Source organism: Somniosus microcephalus, unplaced genomic scaffold, assembly GCF_052327205.1.
Source record: "Somniosus microcephalus isolate GS21.2 unplaced genomic scaffold, FLI_Smic_1.0 unresolved_chr1, whole genome shotgun sequence".
NCBI classification, from domain to species: domain Eukaryota; kingdom Metazoa; phylum Chordata; class Chondrichthyes; order Squaliformes; family Somniosidae; genus Somniosus; species Somniosus microcephalus.
In genome coordinates, this window is record NW_028225179.1 from 106,588,127 (window position 1) to 106,616,005 (window position 27,879).

The 27,879-nt window shown below is 44.9% G+C and overlaps 1 protein-coding gene across 4 annotated transcripts; it reads left to right on the forward strand.

The window, feature by feature from the left end:
* Window positions 1–240: 240 nt before the first annotated feature.
* LOC147095690 (E3 ubiquitin-protein ligase RING2-A-like) lies at window positions 241–27,826 on the forward strand. 4 transcript variants are annotated; one of them, XM_085974736.1, is made up of 7 exons: window positions 241–349; window positions 8,769–8,954; window positions 13,974–14,134; window positions 17,515–17,730; window positions 20,406–20,696; window positions 22,264–22,435; window positions 23,803–27,826. In XM_085974736.1, the coding sequence occupies exons 2-7, from the start codon at window positions 8,826–8,828 to the stop codon at window positions 23,902–23,904; spliced, it is 1,071 nt and encodes a 356-aa protein (XP_085830862.1). In that variant the 5' UTR covers window positions 241–349; window positions 8,769–8,825; the 3' UTR covers window positions 23,905–27,826. The 4 variants fall into 4 exon arrangements, with proteins under 4 accessions (XP_085830862.1, XP_085830864.1, XP_085830866.1 ...); XM_085974738.1 differs by having other exon boundaries at window positions 8,769–8,903; XM_085974737.1 differs by lacking the exon at window positions 241–349 and adding an exon at window positions 613–636.
* Window positions 27,827–27,879: the final 53 nt, after the last annotated feature.

Below are 27,879 nucleotides of genomic sequence, written 5' to 3' on the forward strand. Positions count from 1 at the left end.
GCACCATTAAATAGAACGACTGGTTATTTTCTTACATTTAAAAAAAAGACGGCACGGAAATATTTTTAACAAAACACGTTTACAACTGAACATTTAAAATAAACCCCAAGCAAGTGACAATTCGCATGCCGACCCTTGCGGGCAGGTGTCGCTTTAAAGGCTGGTGGCGTTGATTGTGACCACGTGACGGAGGAGGAGAGGGTGGAGCCTGGGCCGGAAGTGGAAATGACGTTGTTCGGGGACGGTTTGTCGTTGTTGTGGCTGTGCGAGAGGGAGAGAGAGAGAGAGAGGAAAAAAATAATAAAGCCGAGCAAAGGGGGGGGAAAAACACGCACAGAATAAAACCGAGGTGAGATGACGAAGGGAAGTGGGGGAGGAGTGGAGTAACGAACGATTAAACCGGGCGGCACCACGCGTGAGATAATATATAAAAATAAATACAAAGAACAACGGGGTTTGGAAGGATAAAGGTGAGGGAGGGGAGAGAGCGAGCGAGCCTGGGGCCCAGCAACCTGAGGGCAGGTAACCAGCTCGAGCTGCCGACGCTGCGTGCGCGTCCATGCGAGTGCGTGCGTCAGTGTGTGTGCGTGCGCGCGGGAGGGGCAGCGAGGCAGCCCGCGTGCGCCGCCCGAACAGGTAACAATGGTGCGCGCGCGCTCGCCGAGTCTTGATTGAGGCGGGCATGTGGAGGTGGGGGGGCGAGTGCGCCTGCGCGGTTTGACCAGGTTACAATGGTGCGCCAATTGCTGTCCGGCCGTGATCCGCCGCTACTGTGAATGGGCGGCTGATGCTGCTGCTGCTGCACTGCCGGAGGTGCCGTCTTTCGGATGGGACGTTAAATTTCTCTCTTTTCTCCCTCTCCGCCCCCCCCCTTGTACCTGGGGCCAGTGCTTGTGAAACATAGAAGATAGGAGTAGGCCATTCGGCCCCTCGAGCCTGCTCCGCCATTCAATAAGATCATGGCTGATAATCGACCTCAGTTTTAACGTCTCATCTGAAAGATGGCACCTCCGACAGTGCAGCACTCCTCTCAGCGCTGCACCAGAGTGTCAGGCTAGATTTTGGTGCTCAAGTTCCTAGAGGGGGCTTGAACCCGCAATCTTCTGAATCAGATGAGGGTACTACCCACTGAGCCACAGCTGATATGAAGGGGAGGGTAGAGCGCGCCTGCGCCGCTTGAACATGTAACAGTGGGGTGTGTGTGTGTGTGCGCGCGCACACTGTTTGAATCGCCGTGTGCGGGAGCGATCCTGTGTAAACATAAAGAAAAGAAAGGCTTGCATTTGTATAGCGCCTTTCATGACCACCGGACATCCTAAAGTGCTTTAAAGCCAATGAAGTACTTTTTTGAAGTGAAGTCATTGTTGTAATGTAGGAAACGCGGCAGGCAATTTGCGCACAGCAAGCTCCCACAAGCAGCAATGTGATAATGACCAGATCATCTGTTTTTAGCGATGATTGAGGGATAAATATAAACTTCCCTGCTCTTCTTCAAAATAGTGGCCATGGGATCTTTTACGTCTGATTTTTTTTGTTAGAACAGGGATATTAAGGCGTGCTCTGACAGTAGTTTAAAATTCCGATGGGGTGCGAGAGTGTACGTATATAGAAACAGACTGTTTACAGTGACTGAGGGGGTCTGTAATGAGGGGACATTGATACAACATTAAATGCAATAGCTTTAACACAGCAGGAGAAACATTTTTTTGACACAGCGGGTGGTGAGGTTGTAGAATTGAAGCAGAGATTGTGTCAACATTTAAGAATAGGTTGGATCAGTGATTGACAGGGATAAGGAGATATAGGAACAAGACAGGCACATGGGATTAGGACTACTGGAGGATAAACAGCAACACGAATTAGTTGGAATGAATAGCCTGTTTACGTGTAATTGTATGAAGACCTAGCCGTTTGCTGAAGCTGTGAGGTGTATACAAGTTAACTGTAGTTTCAGGGGCTACTTTTGACCCACCGCACCCTGGAAAGAAGCACCTTAATACCCATCGTTTGTTCTGTATGGTGCAAAATGTGCCAGCACATTGGATAATGATAGATAAGTGTGTATATATCAAAGTGCAGATAATTTTCTGCAATGCAGATGAATTGAAGGGTATCTATGGAGTTGCGGGAGGCGAGAGGAAGTCTGAGCATCTATTGAACCTGAGTTACTCAACAACCTCGGCGCGCAATATAGATGTGAAAATACAGACTAGAAACTAGAATAGAAAGCCTTGGGGGGAGGGGAGGCTGGAAACTAAATGTGTTTCAAGCGAAACAAAAAGTAGGAACTGTGCATTCTGTAATACAACTAGAAATGCAGAAAGAACTGAATAACCAGATTGGTACTGGTAATTGGGATCCAGCAAATAGATAGAATATACAGTGTCACTGGGCTTAATGAGTGTTTTGGTATTGGGAAGCGATAATCTTTCAGCCTATACTTCAGTTTTGTGTCACTGACAGACCTGGAATCATCGGTACTTTACTTTATGTTGGTGTTATTTAGCTCAAAATGATCGCTCCAGGTAAATTGCTGAGTGTTTTTCACAGTTTGTGTGGTCTTAAATATAACGATTTCATGCACCCAGAATTGTACTTGAATTGGAATCCTTGTGGAAATGTTTAAAAAATGCCTGTTTAACTGAAAATTTCTCTCACTTGCCATTTTTTTTTTACTGAAATTTTAGTGCCATCACAATAGTACAATGTGTATAATGCAACTAGAAATGTGGGTGGGAAGGACACGGATAGGGCTTTACAACCAAGCAGCAGCTAACTTGGGTAAAAAGTAGAAAATTCACTAAAGTAGACTGGTAAAATGCGTTAGACACTGTTCCTCGGATGTGCCTCGCCCCGATTGATGGGCAGAAAGTTAACTGGCATTAAGGGCCTTGTATGAAATAAGTCTGGGCAGTTGATTCCAAATCCTAGTGGTCATAAGCATACAGCTGAAAACTGTCCATAGTTTGGTATTAATTGGCAGACTTGTTCAGAGAAACCACAGGGTGGATGTTGTGGGAAATAAACATTTTATTATTTGGGTCTAGTAGCAGGTGCTCCATTTAAAGCAAAGGGTTGTGAATCTAGAATGCACTGGCCCAGAAGGTCAGAGATGCAAAGTTAATTGAGATATTGCAAAGGGAGGTAGGTGTTGGAAGTTACAATATTAATGGGCATGGAAAAAAGGCAAGAGAAATGAATTAAAAAGATAGAGCTGCCATAGGAACAGGAGTAGGCCATTAAGCCCCTCGAGCCTGTTCCGCCATTCAGAGATCATGGCTGATCTGTGACTTAACTCTGCTTACCCACTTTTGCTCCATATCCCTTGATACCTTTTAGTTAAGTTAAAATCTGAGAATGATAGATTTTTGTTAACAATTGGACGAGAATCGACTGTCATTTGCGGAAGAGCGTTCCAAACGTCTACCACCCTTTGTGTGTAGAAGTATTTCCTAACCTCACTCCTGAAAGGCTTGGCTCTGATTTTTAGACTAAGCCCCCTAGTCCTAGACTCCCCAACCAGCGGAAATAGTATCTCTCCCTCAATATCTTAAACGTCGATCAAATCACCCCTTAATCTTCTAAATTCCAGGGAATGCAACCTGCTCATAATTTAGCCATGGCTAACAAAATGTGAGATCAGGCTCAATGGGTCGAATGGGCTTCTTGCTTTCCTAAGCCTGTATTGTGGACAGTAAAATATTGGTTTACAGTTCATTATTCACTAATAAAATTAGGGAGCTTGCCCTATCTGACAGAGAAACAGCAGCAATTGTTAAATGTACATACAAATGTGGAAATATAGTAATATTAAGAGATAAATTTGAGGCGAATGGGTATTGTATGGGGAGAACAGAGATCTGCTAGAATAGGAATATCTACAGAGACTACAGATCTCGGAAAACAGAATCAGTACAAGGAGCACAGTTGCTCCAAGAAGGGACCTGTATTTGCAGGATGCTGATTTTGAGAAGGAATCATTACTGAGAGAGCTGAAAGAAACATTTTAAACATGGAGTACAAAGAGATCTGATAGAATGAGGAATATAGAGATATCTACAGGGAATAGAGAGAGATTGTATAGCAGAGGGGATGTGTAGGGGAAGTGCAGAAAGATCTATAGAAGCAGTACAGAGTGATCTGTTTTGAAGGAATCTGTATGGGGAGTATAGTGAGATCTGATAGAACTGTACAGGAAGTACAAAGATTCAATTATATCAGACTGGACATCTGTAAAGAGGGAGATCTGATAGAAAAGGGATTTCTGCAGGAAGTGTCGTGGGATCTGGTAGAGTAGAGAATCTGTTGAGAGGACAAAGAATGGGATTTGATGGAACTTGTGATCTGTGTGGGTAGCAAAGAGGGAAAGATCTTGTAATAAGGTATCTATAAGAGGAGTACAGAAAGAGACCAGTGCGTATCACGGCCTATTAAAATCGAGCACGCACTGTTGTAAGGGGCGTGGTGATTTCACATTGTAACAGCCATCGCCTGTATTTGAGCATTATGTGTGGCCTTGGCCTGCACAAAGTAGAATGATGGCAAGATCACTATAATGCAAATTATGGCACACAGATTATGCCTGGTAAATATTTAGTAACTTTTTCTGCTTGGTCTAATTATCTTGGAATATGGTTCTCTTTGGTCCTGGTTTGTGCACAGGGTACACAGGAAAGGAGATTACCTGGCCTCCTTCAGTTCTTAAGTTTGTTTGCCATATATACGCTAAAAGCTCAGCTATTTCACGTTGCAGGTTCCTAGAGCTTTTAGCTCATTCATTTTAGGACGGTTGACTCCTCCTTCTATGGGATGCCTTCAGGGTGACTGCTTCGCTCTTTTTAATCTTGAGGCATACCATACCATACTATTGCCATTGCAGCAGGCTGCTGCTTCTATTGGCTGAACAGCGTATGCTGCTGTACCATGCAGACCACAGCTGACAGTGGTGGCTGTCTTTATACCAAATCTTTTCTATGCCTTCTTAATGTTGCTTCCTTCCAATAGAGCCAACAGGCCCCAGTTATTGTGTCGCCCACTGACCCTGATATTTTCATTTGCATGCACAAATGTAGGGTGGTCAGTAAATGTGTATCTGCCACAACCACTCCAGTTCCTCTGGTCTCCACAGCTGTTTCATTGGCTGCAACCACTGTTATCACAAATATTAGGGCTATTGGTACCTAACATCCCCTGCACTGATATTCTCTGACCTGAACAGCACAAGGAGTTAAATTAAGATCCAGTGGAGGACTCCCTGACTGCATTGGCACTTGCTAATTATTTGCCTATTAGTGACATTAGCAGCAGCAACAATTCAAGAAGGGCAGGAGTTAGTCCTGAATAGAATAGAATAGTAGAAAGTCTATATGGGAGGGGAAGAGACTAACATAAACTGATCTGACAGAATTGGGGAAGTACAGAAAAAAGATCTTGCAGGATATGTGTGCAAGAAGATCTGAGGGAAGCTGAAGAGTACAGGTGATGGAACAGAGGATCTGTATGAGGAGCACAGAGATAGACTTCTGGTAGAATAGGGGAGCTGCTTGTAAGATTAAACTAATAAAATCCGATGTAGTTCCTGTTGGGAGTATTTTCACTGAGGAATTCTAATATTAGACTGGTTTCTTGTTGCTAAGAGCAGATTACAAATTTGTTTATATTCCCAGAATTTTCCCTCAGCATGGCTGATGCAATTGGTCAGGGTTGAATAATGTGTATGGTGTATTGCCATGTTTTGAGTTTTTAAATTACATTTTTAGGGAATCCTGCCATTGAGATACCGCGCAGAATTTTCTGAATCCCCATGCCACCAACTCTCCATTGCCATTTAATGGTTGGAAAATCACAGACCGTATATTCACGATTTTCAAAATAAGCCAACAGCTGCGTCTGGGACCTCGAGAATTCTATCCATTTTTTTCACTCTCCAGTGGCGTCTCTTTTGCTGCTGCTAACCCATGCTGATTTATGGTTCCATAGGTGCTGGACTTCATGCTATAGCTCGCTGAATTGGCCATTATTCTTCAGTGAGGCTAGACAAGAGTATCATTCGGACTGCATTGGGGTGGGGGGGTAGAGGAGGAGACAAATTAGAGGATTCCGACCCTGTCTTCAGCTATGTTCACTGACATGTATGCACTTTTGTAGCAGGGACTACTGGATGACGATCAGGATTAATTTTACCCCTCTATAGCCTGGGGCACTGATGGCAACTGTAACACTTCTACAGCTGATCCTGTGGTGTGGAGATGCTGGTGTTGGTCTGGGGTGGACAAATGTAAGAAGTCACACAACACCAGGTTATAGTCCAACAGTTTTATTTGAAATCACAAGCTTTCGGAGCGCTGCTCCTTCGTCAGGTGAAGTGGAGAGATGCATAAAGACACAGCTTATATAGTCAGAGAATAATGCCAGATGTTTACAGGTAATCTTTCTAACTGCCATTTATCACACCTCGGCAGAGAGATAATCACAGCAATCAAAGGTGTGAATGGTGTCCAAACAGGTCAGTCAGGAAAACATTACATCAAAGAACAGTGAGGTGGGGTCACAAGGGGTCAAATGTTGCAGATGCTAGGGTCTGTATGAAAAACAAAAAACAGACAAAAAACATTTTTTTGCTGGAAATCACAGCAGGTCCGGCTGCATCTGTGTAGAGAACAAGCCAACGATGACTCGAGTCTGGATGGGTTACATGTAGCGTGACATGAACCCAAGATCCCGGTTGAGGCCGTCCTCATGAGTGCGGAACTTGGCTATCAGTTTCTGCTCTACGATTTTGCGTTGTCGTGTGTCTCGAAGGCCGCCTTGGAGAATGCTTACCCGAAGATCGGAGGCTGAATGTCCTTGACTGCTGAAGTGTTCCCCGACTGGGAGGGAACACTCCTGCCTGGTGATTGTTGCGCGGTGTCCGTTCATCTGTTGTCTCAGTGTCTGTATGATCTCGCCGATGTACCATGCTCCGGGGCATCCTTTCCTGCAACATATGAGGTAGACAACGTTGGCCAAGTCACATGAGTATGTACCATGTACCTGGTGGGTGGTGTCCTCACGTGTGATGATGGTGTCTGTGTTGATGATCTGGCATGTCTTGCAGAGGTTGCCGTGGCAGGGTTGTGTGGTGTCGTGGTCGCTGTTCTCCTGAAAGCTGGGTAATTTGCTGCGAACGATGGTCTGTTTGAGGTTAGGCGGCTGTTTGAAGGCGAGTAGTAGAGGCGTGGGGATGGCCTTAGCGAGGTGTTCGTCGTCGATGACCTGTTGAAGGCTGCGAAGAACATGGCGTAGTTTCTCCGCTCCGGGGAAGTACTGGACGACGAAGGGTACTCCATTGGTTGTGTCCCGTGTTTGTCTTCTGAGGAGGTCTATGCGATTTTTTTTGCTGTGGCCCGTCTGAACTGTCGATCGACGAGTCGAGCGTCATATCCCGTTCTTACGAGGGCGTCTTTCAGCGTCTGCAGGTGTCCATCGCGTTCCTCCTCCTCTGAGCAGATCCTGTGTATTCGCAGAGCTTGTCCATAGGGGATGGCTTCTTTAACGTGGTTCGGGTGGAAGCTGGAGAAGTGGAGCATCCTGAGGTTGTCCGTAGGCTTGCGGTAGAGTGAAGTGCTGAGGTGTCCGTCTTTGATGGAGATTCATGTGTCCAAGAATGAAACCGGTTCTGAGGAGTAGTCCATGGTGAGTTTGATGGTGGGATGGAACTTGTTGATGTTATCGTGTAGTCTTTTCAGTGATTCTTCGCCGTGGGTCTATAGGAAGAAAATGTCTGGTGTATAGCGTTGGTTGGAGGTCCTGTGCAGCCTCCGATCTTCGGGTAAGCATTCTCCAAGGCGGCCTTCGAGACACACGACAACGCAAAATCTTCGCGCAGAAACTGATAGCCAAGTTCCGCACTCATGAGGACGGCCTCAACCGGGTTCATGTCACGCTACATGTAATCCCACCTGACGTAGGGCCATCCAGATTCGAGTCGTCGTTGGCTTGTTCTCTCTACACAGATGCAGCCGGACCTGCTGTGATTTCCAGCAAAAAAAATGTTTTTTGTTTTTCATACAGACCCCAGCATCTGCAACATTTGACCCCTTGTGACCTCACCTCGTTGTTCTTTGATGTAATGTTTTCCTGACTAACCTGTTTGGACACCATTCACACCTTTGATTGCTGTGATTATCTCACTGCCGAGGTGTGATAAATGGCAGTTAGAAAGATTACCTGTAAACATCTGGCATTATTCTCTGACTATATAAGCTGTGTCTTTATGCATCTCTCCACTTCACCTGACGAAGGAGCAGCGCTCCGAAAGCTTGTGATTTCAAATAAAACTGTTGGACTATAACCTGGTGTTGTGTGACTTCTTACAGCTGTTCCTGGTTAAGAATATCCAGTCTTGCACAGAGTGGATGGGGGTGGGCGAGAACGTGGGATCTTCCATGTATCTATGGCTTGTTTCTCCACTAGGCATGTGCCAATTGAGCTCGTGGGAGAGTTTGAGCTTTGTTTTCACTTGATTGCCTTTGAGGACTGAGTTAGAAGGTTCACAAGATTTTATCTTCGAAAAGGTGTTTGCCTGTGACTGTTCACCTGTCTGAGTTGGGGAATGTTTGTTGTATTGCAGGCTGTGCAGTTAGTTTTAGGGAAGGGTAGAGGACCAGCTCACTGAGTGCCCATTTTTACTCCATTGCTTATGTCTTACCTATATTTTATAATAATAATTGATCTTTTTAATTTTTTTGATTAATGCTATCTTTTTTTTTGCCTATTGTTCCTCCCAGCTAAGAACGGCGTGCAGAAGCCATCAGTCATTCATTTAAAATAAAACAAAACAAACTATGGCAGCACCAGTGAATACTCAGAACCCCAGTAAAACCTGGGAGCTCAGCCTCTATGAACTGCACCGGACCCCACAGGTGAGTAAAACCGGGCAGCTCAGCCTCTACGAACTGCACAGGACCCCGCAGGTACGTGTGGAGCAGAGGGAATATCCCTTTGTGAATATCTTGCATGTCTGCATGAGAAATATTCAAATTTTTTTTTTTTTTAAACTTTACAATGTTTGAGTTGCTGTAAAATCCAGATTTTTAAATTGCATATGTTTGCTTTTTTTTAAAAATAAAAAAAAATCAATTTTAAGTTGAATACACTGTATGAAATTTGGCAATTATTTTTTTCGCCATTCTGAGAGCTGCTAGGTATTTTTATCACAACAGGGGCTGACCTGCTATACAGTGGTCCCCAGCTCAGTGCTTCTTACAAATAAGCAGTTGTTATATTTTCTCTCCCATTTTATAACTTTTTTACTCGTTCCTCTTGTACCTTCTTTCCTGATCTCCAAACACACCTTTCCTTGATTTGAGAGAGAGTTCAGTGCGGTGCCAGTCCTCTTGGCACCATTCTACCTGGCTGGGAGATTTGGCAAAAGTCTGCGCACCTGACTCGCCCTCTTAACTATTCCCCTTCCCCCACTTGCCGTCCCACCCTGTCTGAATGGCCCAGTTGCGATGGTGCATTGCATGGCTGAACTTGCAACCCTGCCATTTCCCGAGAGGCACTGCACAGCTAGGGGCGTTCTCCTGCTGTGTTTTTGGAGGTGGAATCGTGTTGGTTTTCTGTCTTAAAATAAAAACAGAAAATGCTGGAACCACACACAAGGTCAGTCAGCATCTGTAAAGAGAAGAAACAGACTATAATGTTTCAGGCTAGTCTGATCAACCCTCAGTCTGAGCAAAGGTACCCAACCAAAATATCATGACGTGTTTTTTCTCTTTGCAGGTGCTGACTGAGTTGTGCATTTCCAGCATTTGCAGTTTTTCCCCTTTTTTTTATTTTCTTGTCTCGAACTATTTATTGTTTTGAGAATAAAGTATAAGGTTGTACGATTGTTGTAACTTCTGTGGAATCCATTAATAAGCAGCAGGTTGTATTTTGGGAAATTAAAACTGCACTGCTATTGGCAGGGGTACATTCAGCTTGTGTATGTGTACTTGAGGACTCTGCATCTGCAACTCATTTGAATGCTGCAACAACAAAAAAATTACCATCCGATCAGTCTTGCTCCCTCCGTGGGGGGGGGATGGGGAGATTACATTGAGGTGGAGGCTGCCAGGCCTTTGGTGATGGAGGCTACTTCCTATAGAATCGTAGGAGGACTACTGGAGTACGGCATAGAAGGCGGCCATTTGGCCCACCGAGCCTGTGTTGGCTTTTTGAAAGAGCCATCCAATTAGTCCCACTCTGCAGCTCTTTCCCCATAGCCCTGTACATTTTTCCTTTTCCAGTATTGATCCCATTCCCTTTTGAAAGTTACTATTGAATCTGCTCTCGCCACCCTTTCAGGCAGTGCGTTCCAGATCATAACTCGCAGCGTAAAAAGATTCTCCTCATCTCTCCTGGTTCTTTTGCCAATTATCTTGTATGCCCTCTGGTTACCGACCTTCCTGTCAGTGGAAGCAGTTTTCCTTATTAAATCTATCAAAACCCTTCCTAATTTGGACCACCTCTATTAAATCCCCCCCGTAATCTTCTCTGCTCGAAGGAGAACAATCCCAGCTTCTCCAGTCTCTCCACATAACTGAAGTTCCTCATCCCTGCTACCATTCCAGTAAATCTCTGCTCCCTCTCCCAGGCCTTCACATCCTTCCTAAAGTGTGGTGTCCAGAATTGGCCACAATACTGCAGCTGGGGCCGAACCAGTGATTTATAAAGGCTTAGCATAACTTCCTGGCTTTTGTACTCTGAGCGACTTTTTTTTTTGGGCTGAATTGTGTAACTGAAAGCCTCACCCTAAGAGAAGTTTTATTCATCACCATGAAGGCAGGCCGGCCAGCCAGTCAGTCCGCACTGTATAGTCTCTCTTTGTTAACCTTATTTTTCTTTCATGACCCTTAAAATTTTAGGGCAGATCAAATTTCTGGCCAAAAATGATCTGTAACATTTAAATTGTTACTTGTAGAAACAAAATGTGCACACCCAACAACAAGAGTTGCCAATTATTTTACAGATAAGGCTGGTGTGAAGTCCATTCTGAAGTGTTAATGGTCCTTTCTTTCCAGGCAGCTGTGGGGAGGTACCTGGGAAAGTGAGGGGGGGGGGGGGTGGTTACAGAGTTCTTTTTTGATCTGTGAGCACATTAGAGGACATGTATAGTGAGCTACACAAGGGAAATCCCCTTTGGCAACAATTTGTTTTTTGTTGGTTACCCTAGCTAGTCCCTTAAGCACAGGATGCACGGCCACCTGGGACAGTGTCCTGGCAGAGAGTAATTCGTATTGTAGGGGCGGGTTACCAAAGACCCGGCGCTAGTCAGGGTAGGACTGGGAGCTAAATATTCCTGGTTACATAATGTTTGATGGATAGAATAGGAAATAAAGGAGGGATGGCAGTATTTATCAGAGCTTCTATTGCAGAACGAGCAGAAAATCTCCTCAAAAGAGTACTTACCTCAGTTTTCAAAGATGAGTGTGACAAATGGAGGAAACCGAGTAATTAGAAAAGATAACTGTAGGTAATAAAGTGATACAGAAAAATATTGTTGAACTCAAAGTGGAACAGGCACTAGGAGGCCCTGACAGCATGCAACCTAAAATGTTACAAGAATTTGGAGAAGCTTTGACCACAATCTTTCAAACATCCTTGGATAGGGAAGCTGTGCCATTGGACTGGAAAGTTGCCGGTATCACACTGGTGTTCAAGCTGGGAGAAAGGGATTACTGGGTAACTGTAGATCAGTCTGCCTAACATCGGCAGTAGGTAACTCGAGAGCATAGTATGGATAGAATTCATCAGCAAGAGATGGGCCGGTTATGAGCAGCCAGAATGGATTTGTAAAAGGCCAGTCATGTTTGGTACATTTAATACAGTTCTTTGAGGAGTTAACTGAGTGTATTGAAAAAGGAAATATTGTGGCAGTTGGATTTTCAAAAGGCATTTGATAGTGCTGCACTGGAAATATCTCTAAGATTGATACATGTAGTATTAAAGGAGTGTGGCAGCATGGATGGGAAGTTGGCTACAGGACAGGAAAAGACTAGCGGCTAATGGACATCTTTTGGCCTGGAGGGATGTAAATAAAGGTGTCCCTTGGGGGGTTAGTATTAGACTAACTGAAGGGTATGGGTGGTTGGACCAATATCAAAACTTGCGGACAGCGCAAAAAAGGGAGGGTGGCTAACCTACAGAGAACTAAGAAACTTCAGGAGGGTACAGAGGGGCTGGTAGATTTGGCGGATGTTGGATGAAATTTAATGCAGAGGAAATTGGGTGCATTTTGGGAGGAAGAATAAGGAAAGAAAACCTACAAAATGGTCAAACTTTAAAAGGAGTTGGAAGAGCATAGAGAGTTAGGGATTCAGGTGCACAGTGATAAGTTAATAAAGTTTTAACGAAAAATGTATATGGAATCATAGGTTTTATAAATAGGAGCATAAGAGTGTAAAAGCAGGAGTAATACCGATAGTTGGCTAGGCTGCAGTGGGAATATTGTTTCCTGTTTTGGGCACTCTACTCTAGGAAGGATATCAAGACCATGGAGTGGGTACAGAAGAGATTTACTGAGACAGTACCAGAGATGAGAAGCTTTAGTTAGGAGGAGAGATTAGGCACTATAACAGGGAAGGTTACGAGATGCTGAGAAGGATTTTGATCAGGTAAATTGTGAAAGACTATTTCAATGAATTGGTGACTGGGCATAAATGCAAGATGATCATAAGAACAAAAGAGAGGTACGGCGAAGTTTGTTTATGTAGAGGGTTCTTGTGACATGTAATGTCCTATCCGAAGCTACAATAACTTTTAAAAGGGATGCGGGCAAATATTTGAATGAGAAAGATTTGAAAGGGTGGTGGAATGGGACTAAGTGGGTTGTTCCTTGGGTGCCTCCGCATGTGCAATAGTCTCTGTGCTGTAAAATTATTTGATTCAGTAATTGTTCTACTTTCCCCTTAATAGCTTATTAATGATCTACTGGCTGGCCCCCTTGTTTGTACACCTTTACAACTTCTTCCCAAATATACAATCTGCTTCCCACCCAAGTATTTATATATCAATGTAAGGTTTACGCGGACGCTGGTAATCTGAAGTAAAAGCAAAGTGGTGGAATTGCACGGCAAGTTAATCAGCATTTGAAAGAGGGAGGTAGGCTACTGATCTGGATGTGACTCTTCATCTCCGTTCTGAAGTGTTAACTTGTCTTTCTCTTTGAACCACTGACTGACCTGTGCATTTCCACCACTTTCTGCTCTTACTTTAGGTTAAGGCTGTAACTTTGTCACAGGAGTCTTGCGGCCCTTGAAAGCTGATCCCATCATTTTTATTACCTTAGTCGGGACTGCAAGGTTCAAAATTAAGCTTGCAAAACTACAAGTTGGTGGAAGCAGTGTCTAACAAACGTTGGCACTTTGAAATTTAAAACCATATTCTCGCTGCCCCTCAGATGGGTCTGCAGGAGGCTATAGATCTCGGTAGTGTAGCGGTTATGTTACTGAGCTAGCAATCCAGAGGTCGTGGCAAGTTGTGAAATTTCATTCAATAAATCTGGTAATTTATTGGCTAACTGCAGAAAAATGGCTATGAAATGATCAAAACCCTGCTGGATCACTGACCTGGTCTGGTCTACACATGACGAGTCCATGCTGCGTGGTTACCCTCTGAAGTGATCCAGCAAGTCACTCAATTGTAGTAGCCCACCACTACTTTCCCAGGGCAACTAGGGGTCAGTATATACAGCCTTGCCACTGTTGCCCAAGTCCAAAGAACAACTTTAAAAATAATAGCTTTCATGCCTGGGCGCTGGAGTGCATTTATTACTTGGGGTGAGCTTTGATCGATCAGTGGCCTTTGGTAAAACTCTACAGACAAAATTACAGCCACGTGGACCCAAGTTCCAATAATTTCCCTGACACACCTGTTGTCTTTGTTTGCAGATATAATGATGGCAGAAGGTTGGCCTCCTGTTACAGTGACCCTCTTGTCTTTCCTTTCAGGAGGCAATTATGGATGGGACGGAGATCGCGGTGTCGCCCCGGAGCTTGCACAGCGAGCTGATGTGCCCCATCTGCCTGGACATGTTAAAGAACACCATGACGACGAAGGAGTGTTTACACCGCTTCTGCTCGGACTGTATCGTCACCGCACTCCGCAGCGGGTAGGGGATAGTTGGGCGCTGTCAGCTTTGGATTTATTACTACTTGTACACACATGGGCGAGTGTGAGATTAATGTATATAAGCTCTGGTAGCTTAGTGGTCAGGTGCACCTTTGTCAGATGCCTGCAGAGGGTCTGAGTCCTGTTTTCCAACCAAGTGTGCCAGGTGTTCAATGAATAGGGATTAGTCAGCTGCTAACCCATGGGGTGTTACAGATTTCGGGTCTGAGCCCTCTGTGGTTCCGTGCTACTAGTCACGCCTGTAAGTGTGTACTGTTCGATATCTAGTTATACCATAAAGCAACAAGCTGTTTTTATTATCATTATATACTGCTTCTAATCAGACTTCCTGAGAATCTGCATTCTCATGCTGCAGCAAGTCGCTTTGAGGCGTTGCTGAATCCCAGCGGTTCAGACTGTAATCGTCTGCTGTGTATTCCAATAGGAGTTACAGCGCCATCCAGGGATCGGGATCAGCTACTACAGCAATTATTGTTGCTTACATCCTAAAGATAACCCAAAGCGCTTTACAGCTAAATACTTTTAAAGCATAGTCACTATTGTTATGTAGGCATCTGCAGCAGCCATTTTGTGCATTGCAAGGTCTTGGGGACAGAAATGAGGTAAATGACCAGTTAATCTGCTTTGATGTTGGCTGAAGGGTAATGGTTAATTAGGGCAATGGGCGAACTCCCTGCACTTGATCAAATAATGCTATGGGATCCTTTTCATGTCCACCTGAAGAGAGAAGTTTTAACATTTATACCTGTAGAATTGGTCTCTGGACGAGAGAGGAAAAATCAGCTAGGGCTCCTGTGCAGATTGCTATTGAGTGACACTTGCTGGAAAGTTAGCGTGTGCGGACATTCAGTGAGGACAGGATTAGACTGTGCTATGATACCTCGACAGTGAAAATAGCCTGCCAACACTCACTAGCCTCATGTGAAGAATTGCCCTTTGAGAGAGACACCAGATGGCTGCTGGTGCCTGTACGAGTGGGGGCGGGAAGAAGAGAGAAAATGGGCAATTTCTAAGCAAGTAGAGATCAGGCAAGAAACTGGTTCAGACACTTGGAAAATCATGGCACCTCTTGTGTCAGTGCGCCAGTAACTCAAAGCAAATCTATGACCCTGAATATAGCACTTTCCTTCAGAGCTGACTAACTTTCCAAGTAGTTAACCAAAGGCTGTACTCCGGGTGTGACTGCGCTGGCGTGATATCTGATAGCTGTGTGGTGTGATAGTGGCAGCTTTCTAGAGATTGAGTTCCCATTTCAAAGAGTTGATAATAGGCTTTATATTCAAGTTATCTTGATCCAAAGTATATTGCGTTCTCTTTCCTCCTGGAGGGGTTTCATTTAAGGTGCTCCTGTGTACCTCCAACACCGTGGGCTTTGCTTGCTGCAGGACAGCTGGAGAGACAGCAGTACATGATTTATTATTGCACTCTCAGGCTCTCGTGCCACCACCTCGGGAATGGGGTGAGATTGCATTTAAAACACAAGTTTCACCCACACTTTCTTAAAAATAGGTGCTCCTTTTTTAAAATGACTGTGTACCTACTGGTCCTGTGTCCCTTCATCATGGTGCTACCAGAATCATACAGCACAGGGGGAGGCCATTCGACCCATTGTGCCTGTGCCGGCTCTTTGAAAGATCTATCGAATTAGTCCTGCTCCCCCCTGCTCTTTCCCTACAGCCCTGCAATTTTCTCCCCTTCCAAGTATTTATCCAGTTCCCTTTTTGAAAGTTACTTTTCGACCTGCTTCCACTAACTTTTCGGGCGGTGCATTCCAAATCATAAAGGGAACAATGGTGTCTGCCCATTTCACAAGTCTTTCTATGTCCTCCTGAAATCTGTTGCTATCTTCCTTGCTTCGACAGCACATCTAAAATTGGAACGGTACAGAAGATTAGCATGGCACTCATAACATGGTCTTGGGAACCATTGGTATCCCGGGGAAGGCTTGCTGCTTCCTGTTACTCTAGGCTTCCATTCTGGCCTGCCTGACTCTGCAATGTCGATCGGGTTAGGATTTGGTGCTGTCGTGTCTTTTTCTTGTTGTTCAGGAAAAGGAGGCAAGAAGCTGCTGTTTAAAACCTATTTTGTTTTTCAGTTTCCACGCACCAAGTGACAGGGCCGCCTTAAATATAGAACTTTTGGTTCCGTAGTTTTTTCTGTCTCTAACTGGCTTCCACTTGGCAGCTGTCCCAAAGGAGCTCACTGTGTGGGCGAATTGCAAGCACAGACCCCACTTCTCCGTACTCTACAGTGCAGCATTTTTCAAAGTAGCCCATGAGTAGTTGTGATTGTATCCAAGAAAAATAGTTTTTTTTTTTTTTAAGAGAAATACTTCTGTCCTGTTTCAGATGCAATATAGCCCACAGCTGTGTTGCTGCTGCTTTCAGAATCTTCCATTAAGTTTCACGTAGAGCATGCTGTGCTCTGACCTTTTACAAAGTTTAATTTTGTGAATTTGGTACTCTAGATCAGGGGTGTTGTTGCTGGGGAGTGGAGCACTTTCCATTCTCCATTTTCTCAATTTAAATTTTTCTCCCTGCTGTCCTGAATGCACTAACGCGTGGAACCTCGCCCAGTTGGCAGTTTTCCACATGTGAGCCCGGCCAGTGAGTGTCGGAGGACTATTTCACAGTGGAAGATGTCACAGCCGTACCTGATCCTGTGTGTGGTGTCTGCATCAAGTGCTCTTGGGTCATGTACAGGGTGATGAATTGTAGTGTAAATCATCCCCAACGCTGTCCCAGTAACGAGCCTCTGCCTCAACCACAGATGGGGACTCCTTACAGCAACACTCTGCGATTATGCCATTTCCTACACTAGCCATCCTGCAATCTCTGAGTGAGATTGGCAGGTTTGCGTTATGGACCCATTCCCACTAAGAACCAAAATTGAGACTTGACAAAACTCATTTTGTGTTGGGTCGTTTCACTTCATAGTCTTGTCTGGATTGGGATCCAGGTGAAAGGCTAGTGCCTAACACACTGCACTGTAGCTTCCTGACCTACATATGTTTAAACATTTATTTTTCTCTGTCCATATTTATTTTCAAGTGACTTCGTCCCCTTCCGCCATTTTAGGTTCTCCTGCGATTATGAACCCAACACATAACTGAATGGGTGAGCAGGTGACTAGTTCCTGGTATATTTTTTTTTGTCTCTTTAATTGTATTCTGCTTTTTGTTAAGGGACCACCTTAGCCTGGGATCTCTGCTGTAGCTAAAGCGCTGCTCTTCCAGGCTGGCCTATATCACTTGTTCTTAACTGAAGAATTCAGACTAAGACCTGCTCTAATGCTGTGTCCCTGGTGTGTGGTTATCTGCTGAACTAACGAGAGAATATTTTTGGCTACCATTTCTTTTAGGAACAAAGAATGCCCCACGTGTCGAAAGAAGCTGGTTTCTAAGCGATCGCTCCGACCAGATCCAAATTTTGATGCGCTGATCTGTAAGATCTATCCGAGCAGGGATGAGTACGAGGCACATCAAGACCGTGTGCTGGCACGATTGAGTAGGCTCCATAACCAACAGGCCCTCAGCAGCAGCATTGAGGAGGGACTGAAAATGCAGGCAATGCACAGGTAAGACCGACTTGCCCTGAATGCCGGTGTTTATCTGTCCCACAACTCCATGTTTGAACCTGTCCATTCAGTTTTCTGCCCCTGCCACAGCACTAAAACAGCCCTTATCAAAGCCACAACGACATCTCATGTGACTGACCGTGGTAAATTATCCATCCTCATCTTTGTCGACCTGTCTGCAGCCTTTGACATGGTTGACCACACCATCCTCCTCCAACACACCTCTCTCGTCCAGCTTGGCTCCATTGCTATCTGTCCAGTCATGGCCAGAGAATCTTCTGCAATGGCTTCTCTTCCTGGTCCTGCATCGTTACCTCTGGTGTCCCTCAAGGATCTATCCTTGGCCGCCTCTTATTTCCCATCTACGTGCTGCCCCTCCGCGACATCATCCGCAAAGGCAACGTCAGGTTCCACATGTATGCAAACGACACCCAGCTCTACCTCACCACCAACTTTCTTGAACCCTCCACTGCCTGATTAGTAAAGCTGCTTGTCAGACATCCAGTATTGGATGAGCAGAATTTTCCTCCACTTAACTTTTCGGAAGACCGAAGGCAGTGGCCACAATCTCCATTCTCTAGCCACTGACTCCATCCCTCTCCCTGGCCACCGCCTAAGGCTGAACCAGACTGTTTTCAACCTCGGCATCAAATTTGACGCTGAGCTGAGCTCCTGTCCCCATATCCTCGCCGTCATCCAAGACCGCCTACTTCCACCTCTGTAATATTGCCCTTCGCCACACCTGCCTTAGCCTATCTGCTGCTGAAACCCTCATCCATGCTTTTGTTACCTCCAAACTCGCCTATTCTAACGCTTTCCTGGCCGGCCTCCTACCAACCACCCTCCATAAACTTGAGCTCATCCAAAACTCTGCAGCTCGTATCCTAACTCGCACCAAGTCCCGTTCACCCATCGCCCCTGTGCTCGCTGACCTACATTGGCAACATGCCAGATTTAAAATCCTCATCCTTGTGTTCAATCCCTCCATGGCCTTGTCCCTCCATCTCTCTGCAACCTCCTCCAGCCCTACGACCAATGTTCCCCCAAGGTGTGCGGCCACGCACCAATCGAAGGTCCCACGCAGGCCGCTCGCCAGCTGCTGCTGGAAAAAAATCCCACGCATGCGTGGCCGCGCAGCAAACTTAAAGGGACTGCGCACCAGAAAAAAAAATCAGAGGGAACATTGCCTACAACCCTCCCAGATCTCTGCGCCTGCCAATTCAGGCCTTTTGTGCACCCCCTATTTCCATTGCCCCAGCAATGGTGGCTGTGCCTTCAGCTGCCTCGGCCCTGAGCTCTGGATTTCTTTCTTGAAACCTCTCCGCCTCTCTACCTCTCTCTCCTTCTTTAAGATAAAACCTACCTCTTTGACCCAAGCTTTTGATCACCTGTCCTAATATCTCCTTATGTGGCTCGGTGTCAAATTTTGTTCAAATACGCTCCGGTGTGAAGCGGCTTTGGACGTTTTACTACGCTAAAAGTGCTATATAAATGCAAGTTGTTGCTGCTGGGGCAAAAGAGGGGCATTGTATTCCAGGACGTTCAAATGGTAAATGGAAGAAGCCAAGAGTCATTCTGTTAAGGAGAGAGTTGTGAAAAGCACGATGTTTGCAGGAAGGGTAAAAAAAACTCACTGGGATATGAAAGTGCTGGAGGCTCGGGTTGGAATCTGAAAAATTTAAGCGCTTCACTGTTTGAAGGATATTAAAACAAAGTTTGCAAGTAGATGTGAGGAGATGGATCGGTAAACAGGACAGTTTGCAATATAGAAGATTGAATTACACAAGCCAGTATTTTGAGAGAGGGTATGTACTGCTTCAGAAAATAGCTCCAAACTCAAATGATTATCCTAGTCACTGAATGGTATCTTGTTTAGGAGATATTTTGCAGCCAGTGTTCATGTTTCTGTTGTGGTTTATAATGACACTAGAGCCTTGAAATTCCATCCTGGGGTAATTGTGTAAGAATGCTTATGTGGTGGTCTGAAATTCCTGTGTCTGCTATTTCAGTGGAGGCGCTAATCCTTATTTTAAACACGTTAACACGTTTGTAAAAATAGAAGGGGATTTCTGACACACTAAGTGCTTGTGCGCTAGTATCACACCGTGTAATTTCACATCCGTAGTTTTTTTGGTGACATAGGACCTACAGTGTTAATTTCCCCACCTCTCTTGAAGACAGGTGACTCTTGCTACCCTCCAGTATCTCGGTCAAGTGACCGACCTCACTTGACAGTCAGGGTTAGTGGGATTATTAAATCCTGTTGATCTTTAGCCAGTGTCTGGCTGTGTGTGTTTTCCAGCTGGAGTTGCTGAATAGTAATCAGATGTGGAAGCCCTTGGCTGTGTTTCTCTTCTGCCTAGCCCAGAGGCACAGAAGCCAGCTGTAGTGCCTCTACTATCCTGGCTGAGATAAGCTAATTGGTCAAACCCAGAGTTTTTCTGGACAGTATGACTCCGTTCTACACTGCACAAGTCAATTTACTGACGGCAACTGTGGGACCTTTACCGGGTTACTTCGAGCAGATAATGCAGATGCTTTATTGTAGGATTTTAGAGCACTGTTCTGGTGGGTGCCAGATGGCTGTATCCACCCTCTTTATGTCGCTGGAGGCACCGATACATTTTAAACATGCTCACCCCCTCCCACCACCCCCTCCCATTTCCTCTTCGTAGAGCTCAGCGAGTAAGGAAGGCACAGCACGAATCAGACAATACCACTTTCAGTGGCGGGGAGGACAACTGCGACAGCCGCTCTCACGTCAGCAACGTGTCCACGCACAGCAACCAGGAGGCTGGTCCAAGCCGCAAGCGCTCCAAAGCTTCGGATGACTCCTGTCCCGATCTCGATAACTCGCGGGAGGGGGCCGGAAGCCCAGATGTTGGGGTGGACTCCTGCAGTGAAATTGAGCTGGTCTTCAGACCTCATCCAGTGTTGGTGGAAAAAGATGAATATTCACAAACCAGGTATGGGGAGTGGCCTTTGCAGATAAGATTCAAAGTTAAAGTGTTAAAACTCCCGTGTTTGTAAAGTATCCGAGCAGTCTCCAGGTTGTTTTGGACCTAATGTGCCAATGTGATGGCTTTGGTCCCGACTCAGATGCATCCTGCTGTTTCCAACCTGGCTGTGTTATATCAGTAAAAATGATCATTGTGCATACTCTTGCTGTAGGTGAAGCTACTTCATAAGGTCTTGGGATGCTTTTCTCACATTAAGGAGGATGAGGAAGCATGAATGTCATTTTAGCTGGTGTAACCTTGCTGGTGAACAAGATGGATACGAGAAAGGGGGGGTGGGGTGGGGGGCGAATGTTGGCCTAGGCACCAGGAGAGCTCCCTGATCATCTCCAATGAGCCATGGGATCTTTTACGTTTCCCTTACTTTTTAATGTCTCGTCCCGAAAGACGGCACCTCTGAACTGCGATCATGTCCTGGAGTGGAGCTTGAACCCATAGCTGCCTGACTCCACAGCTAGAGAGCTACCAATGAGTTGGGTTTCTTCCATCAATCCAGTTTCCCCACTATGTTACTGCGACGTTGGAAGCTCCTTGGTCCTTGTAAAAAGTCCCATTGTGCCTTTGGGATAGTTCATTGCAGTGGAATGTGGGGTGAAATTTGACCAGGATTATTTTTCTTGGCATGGTAGAACTCGCCGTTCCATTGTGCCTGTTTTCTGACTTGTTTGATTTCTACAACTGATCTGTATATTGGGGCAGGTGGTTCTTGTTTTAAAAAAAAAAAAAAAAAAAATGTTTGTTCCCATTAGGGAAGTCACTCTTACATCTCTGCTGCTGATCAATCAGATTGTATGGGGAGAAGGGGGAAATCTGAGCTGCATGCTGGGAGCAGTTAGAGGGGAATGAATATGGAAACATGGCTGAAAAATGGACTGACTCATTCCAATGTCTGCATGGTGGAATTATAATTTTATTGCCCCTTCTTGCCCAATTGCTCGTGGTTTTTAAAATGTGTAGCAAAAATACTTCATAGTATAATATGGTGGGTATCTGATTTTGCACCATGTGATTAAGCAGTGTGCAAATCTCCGCCACCAGCCACCACTTTTTATCTTGATCCCCATTTAGATTATAGGCCTCCGCCCTCCTTCTCCGGCATGCACTCTTTCAAAATGGCAGCTTGAAAGAAAGACTTGCATTTATATAGCACTTTTCACAACCTCAGGACATCCCAAAGCACTTTACAGCCAATCAAGTACTCTTTTGAAGTGTAGTCGCTATTGTATTGTAGCAAATGCTGTAACCAATTTGCACACAGCAAGCTCCCGCAAGCAACAGTGAGGTAAATGGCCAGGTCATAACTGTTTTTTGTGATGTTGGTTGAGGGCCAACTTAAGAGTCACAAATTAGTCAAGTTTAGCATTTTCAAGTTATCTCCTAGTTACTCTGCCATATATCAAATGAAATACTGAGCGCCCTAAAGTCTTAGAAGAAAATGGCTTATGAGTTTTATTTTTGCATTTCTTTTTCCCCTTCCTACCTAATTCTGAAACCATGATGTGTTCTGATGGCTCAGATATGTGAAGACCACTGCAAATGCCACTGTGGACCATTTGTCCAAGTACCTGGCATTGAGGATTGCCTTGGAGGAACAGCAGAAAAGCATTGGGAACAACGCCGTCACTCTGGAGGAAGTCAGTGAGAAGCAGTACACGATCTACATCACTACCTCGGGGGGCCAGTTTACGGTAGGTAAACTCTCCTTGTTTTGACCTGTTCTACGCAACTCAGTTGAAAGGTTCTTTCATCTTTCTCTGATCTTTCTGTTCCTCTTGAGTTCCACTTTTGTCGACATGTATGTCTTTCCTCCTTCCTGTATCATCACTGCAGAAATGGCCTTTCATCATGCTGTGTCCTACTCTTCACTTGTTCTTTCCCTGGCCCTCAAAACTGCTGTTCCTTACCTAACCTCACCCTTCCCTTCTACAGTCTTCACTTCGCCACCACTACTTTGTTTATCTTGTCTTCTCTTTTTTTTCTACCTTGGTGTTGTCCTGCACTGTGGGCCTTGGCCTTTCTCCGAGGTTTCCCAATTAATAAATGAGAGGATTTGCTACAATGATGTGTATTCTGCCCCTCCTGTCGGAGAGAGAAGTAACGGTGTTCACATGGTTGTCGGCACCAACGCATCCAGGGAACAGCATTGTATTTGACATGGCGATGACCATGTATGTGTGTCACGCGCAGCACCCTCAGTAGGGACAGGGTCATAACGCATGCATGCTGCACAGCTGCCTTTTTTTGTTCAATTTTCTTTCCTCTTTCTCTGCTCCCTCCACTCTTCAAAAGGTGCTTATTGGCCTCTGCTGCTTTTCCCAAGTGGCTGTTCTTCAGTGATGTGGTGAATTTGGCAGATGACTTAAAAGATCACTTTATAAAAAAAAAAAAAAAAAAAAAAAAAAAAAATTCTCATCCTTGTGTTCAAATCCCTCAATGGCCTCGTCCCTCCCCATCTCTGTAACCTCTTCCAGCCCTACAACCCTGTGCGATTTCTGCATTCCTCCAGTTCTGGCCTCCTGTGCATTCCTGATTTTCATCGCTCTACCATTAGCAGCTGTGCCTTCAGCCGTCTAGGCCCTAAGCTCTGGAATTCCCTCCCTAAATCTCTACTCCTCTCTCCTTTTAAGATGCTCCTTAAAACATACCTCTTCTCGCCCATCTCCTTATGTGGATCGGTGTCTCTTATTGTTTGATTGCATTCCTGTGAAACTCCTTGGAATGTTTTGCTACGTTAAAGGCGCTATATAAATGCAAGTTGTTGCATCAGAACAGAGCAGGATCCTGATCTTGACCAGATGCACTGAGATGTACTTGGCAATAGGGTGAGATTTGGCACAATGATTCTCTTCTCCAGCCCCCAGCCTCGGGTTAATTGTAGCACCCTAGGTGAGATTTGCTAACTCAGCACAGAACGGACCTCGGGCCTTACTGTGCTGTTTTGATTCACTGCCACAATAAGCAGTCTATTTAAACAAACTGCCATGTTATTCCTGGGAAAGCTTCTCGATGGGAAGTGTCTTTGTTTAATTATATCTTTTTTTGAATTTTTGTGCAGACACTGAATGGATCACTGACGCTGGAATTGGTGAATGAGAAATATTGGAAGGTCAGCAAGCCTCTTGAGCTGTACTACGCCCCCACCAAGGAACAGAAGTAATGAGCGGGGGAGGGGAAAAGGACCAAAATAATTGCTATCTGCTTGCTTATTCCTTCCATCTATTCGCCACAATAAGACTGCCACAGCTTTTTGGCTTTGAAGAGTGCGGAAGGGACTGCTGAATCTCGGGAGAGAAGGACCGGCTGGAAATTGTTTGGGTCTTGATGCAAGGCCAACGAGAGGACATTATTTCAGTTTGGGTTGGGGAATAGAATAAATCTGAACTGTTACATACCATTGCTTCTGTGTCCTCTAGTGCTGGGTGCGATTGTGTTTTGAGTTCAGGGTCATGTTTTGAGGTTTGACTTTGTTTCTGTTGTGATCAGTTGACCATCCCGATTTAATATGAGCGGGTGTTGCATGGAGCCTCGTGGCTGTAGTGCTCGTTCCCTTAGTTAGAGACCTGCTGATGCATTTCACATATACAATTAGCATCATCCAGTAACTGAGGCCGAACACAGGCTGCACAGTACTGAGGGTCTGTTCCCTTCTAGCAACTGTTGGGGGTGGGGGAAAACAAGGTACCTGATTATTTTGACAACACAACATTTACGATCCCCAAAGTAATTTTCGTGCCAAGTTTTGATGTTTGTATTTTTTTTCCCTCTCGCCTTAAAATAGCTTTTTTCCCCCTTCTGCTTTTTGTCCGACAGCTGATCTCATTTTAATCCCTTCACTGAAAATAAACCTTGACTTGTGGGTTTGAATAAAGTGCCTGTGCCGCTCGGCCTAAACATTTGATTCCCATTATGCACCTACCTCTATTTTCCCGTTTCCTCCCCTTTTTTTTTTGCTGCTGTGTTTGGAGAGGAGTATGTTGGAGAACAGAAGTTAGCTGTGTTATATAACGTGATAGAGAATTGGTGGTTCAGATGTCATATACTGAGACTGAATTTCAACCATTCTTGTAAGGTCATCCAATTTGCCATGGTTGCATTAGAGACAATGTACTCACCCATTCTTGTTGCATTGGAATGAAAAATCTACTTATTAGTGAGCTTTCTTGTCTATCACTGGGGGGACATTTCTGCCATTGTGAGCTGGCTAGCTGTGTTGGACGAATTTCATATCGTGCGATGAGAGGAGTGGTATTTTTTAAATGCAGAAGACAAAATCTGTTGGGTGAGTTTTGTTTTAATAGAAAATACGATGCACTTGCAATATTCATTCTCCTGTATATATTTGAATGTTTTATTGTTCCCCTCTCCTCCTCCTCTCCTGAAGCCATTGACTCTGAGTGTCCATCATCTTTCGATACCTCACCCAAGTCGTTCATGTGTGAGCCTTGACCGCCAGTGTTGGCAGACTGTTTGACTGCACAGGTGTTGCAGTTGAACCCAAACCCTTCCACGCTTGCACGCACCCTTGCAGCAGAGGATCGTGGTCAAGAGCAGGATCCCTTGCCAGTTCTGCCTCTTCCTAACCCAAGGCCAGTGTGGCCAATCGCAGGCTCATTACTGTCTTCCCGGTAGTGTTTTGATGGAGTAATAGAAAACAACGTCGAGTCTGGCTTTGTTACTGAATAAATCTGCTGATCCATATGCTTTATTTTTACTGGGAGATTGTGACTCATGCATATTGTGATACCACTTTGCTTCACCCAGAGTAGTTATACTCAATTATTTTTTTAATAGATGTACTACATGCAATAGATCGGGTTGGACTGTGGTACAAGATACCTGAATGGGTTTGGAAGAAATGAAGTAACGCAATGATTTATAAGGTTGAAACGTTGAGAGATGTTGTGCATTTGAAACATATTTGACATAGTTCAGTAGAAAAAAGATTGAGTACAAATACAGGAAACTTTCGATTTACCGGCACCTAAATAACCGGAAATCTCGGTTAACCGGCAAAATTCAGGAGTAGGTTTTACTTCGTATTGTATTTGCCTTCCTCCGTCTGTTGCTGTGCAAGGGTGTGGCTGCAGCTGTTGCTAAGCTACAGAGACGCTTGGAACTTGTGGCCATTGTTCTACACTTGTTGCTAAGCAACAGGGTTTGTTGCTTTATACGGAGCTGTCAGCTCTCCCTATCTTTTACTGTAGTGTTCGGTTATCCGGAATTTTTGATGAACCGGCACCACGTCGGTCCTGTCCGTGCCGGATAAAAAAAAAATTCCTTTACACACGGTTGACCCAGTTGGTTGAAATAAGAGACATAATACAGGCAGTTAGTGAGTGCAGACTTGCGGACTTTACAGTGGCATCTTGAAACAACAATGTGCCTGAAACGTGATTTGTACCAGTGTATTCAGGGCTTTGGTCCTGGTTCAATTATCAAGCGCCTGTTGGCACAGTCGATTAACAAGTCACCAGAGGCCCAATTACAGATTGAAACCCACTTGGCTCCCCAGTTCATTTTGACCAATGTCCACACAAGCAGGTGCTGCACAAACTAGTATAATCAAGGTTGGAATTGAGATCTTGCAGTAGTACTACAATAAGACATTGCATGTTACATCAGAATGTGTGCTGTACAGGAGTGTAATGTACCTTGTATCAATCGGTTAGGTTACCCCCCTTTTGGTAGCTTACTGTTGAGTACTATTTATCGACTGAGAATATTCTGTTTGGTATGGTTACGCAGTGTAGTATTTGGTGGGGGTTCTATGGGATCCACAGCCCCAGTCGCATGGTCAGAGAGCCTACTCTCCAGGATGGATGATATGCCTTTGGATAACTCTGAGGGAGCAGTGTAGTTCTAGTAGAACGGGTGAGTGTATTTGCTGGATCACAGTATTGTCCTTTCATTTCGGAGACCTTGGCTCCAGCCTGCCCCCGATCCGTGGGATGAAACTCTCATCTTCTGAAGTGGGTTGAGCCTGTGCAATGCTACATGAGGTGCATTAGGGATGTGAATCCACAGCACCAAAGTGCTCACCATTCTATGCTCACTCAAGACCACAGGAACCCAATCAAATCCTTTTTGGAGCATGCTGAAAGAGGAAATTGAGGAGCAATAGTACTTGTGAGGCGTACAATCGGCACCCATCTCCGACTGCTCCGTTTTAAAAAGGGAGCTGAGTGTAGCGTTTTCCACTTGGGGAACAAACTGTAGATAGTCTGTGGGCTCATTCAGTCCAGTAAGACTGAGCAGTGATTCCTTTTGGGAATGTTGACTGGCGGGTGCCATTCGAATCCCAGGAGGTGGAGTGTGGTGTGGCCTGGAATCGCCTCTGTACCTTCTCCGAAGCCTTGACATCCTTCCTAAAGTGTGGTGCCCAAAGTAGGACATGGTACTCCAGCTGAGACCTAACCAGTGATTTTATATAGCGGTTTAGCATGACTTCCTTGCTTTTGCCCTCTATGCCTCTGTTTATAAAGCCCAGGATCCTGTGTGCTTTTTGAACAGACTTGGCCTGCCACCTTCAAAAGATTTGTGTTTGTGAACCCCCAGGTCTCTGTTCCTGATGACCTGCATTTTTTGGTCTTGGCTTTACACACCAAGGTTTTTTTTCTGTAATTTCACCCCCCCCCCCCCCCCAAAAAAAAAACTCATTAAAGTCCTGTGCTCAGTTTATCAGATTCTCAACATTGGATGCACCTCATGATTTCAGTATTGGATGTTTGTACTAACTGTACTTGTCATGTCTGTTGCTGGAGGATTGGCACTGCACCATCCAATATTTATTATCTGTGGGCTGCCTGTTGAGGGCATTTTGAATATTTTTAATACGGTGTCTTGAAATTTCTACCATCTGTTGTATGGTTTGGGCACTGGGCTAGATATGTCATTAAACAGGCAAGATATGTTTGGCAAGGAAAGGTGTGTTTGTGTGGTGTGTGTGTGTGTGTGTGTGTGTGTGTGTGTGTGTACATGACTGAGTAGTCATCGACAAAGCTATGCAAGCAAGTATCTTTGTTTTAATTATGCTGTAGATGTCGTGGAGTATTCAGGACATTAAATGTAACATTGGTAAATTTATGTTCATTGTCTCGTTCTGTGAGTATTGATATATGTCTTTGTTCTGAGA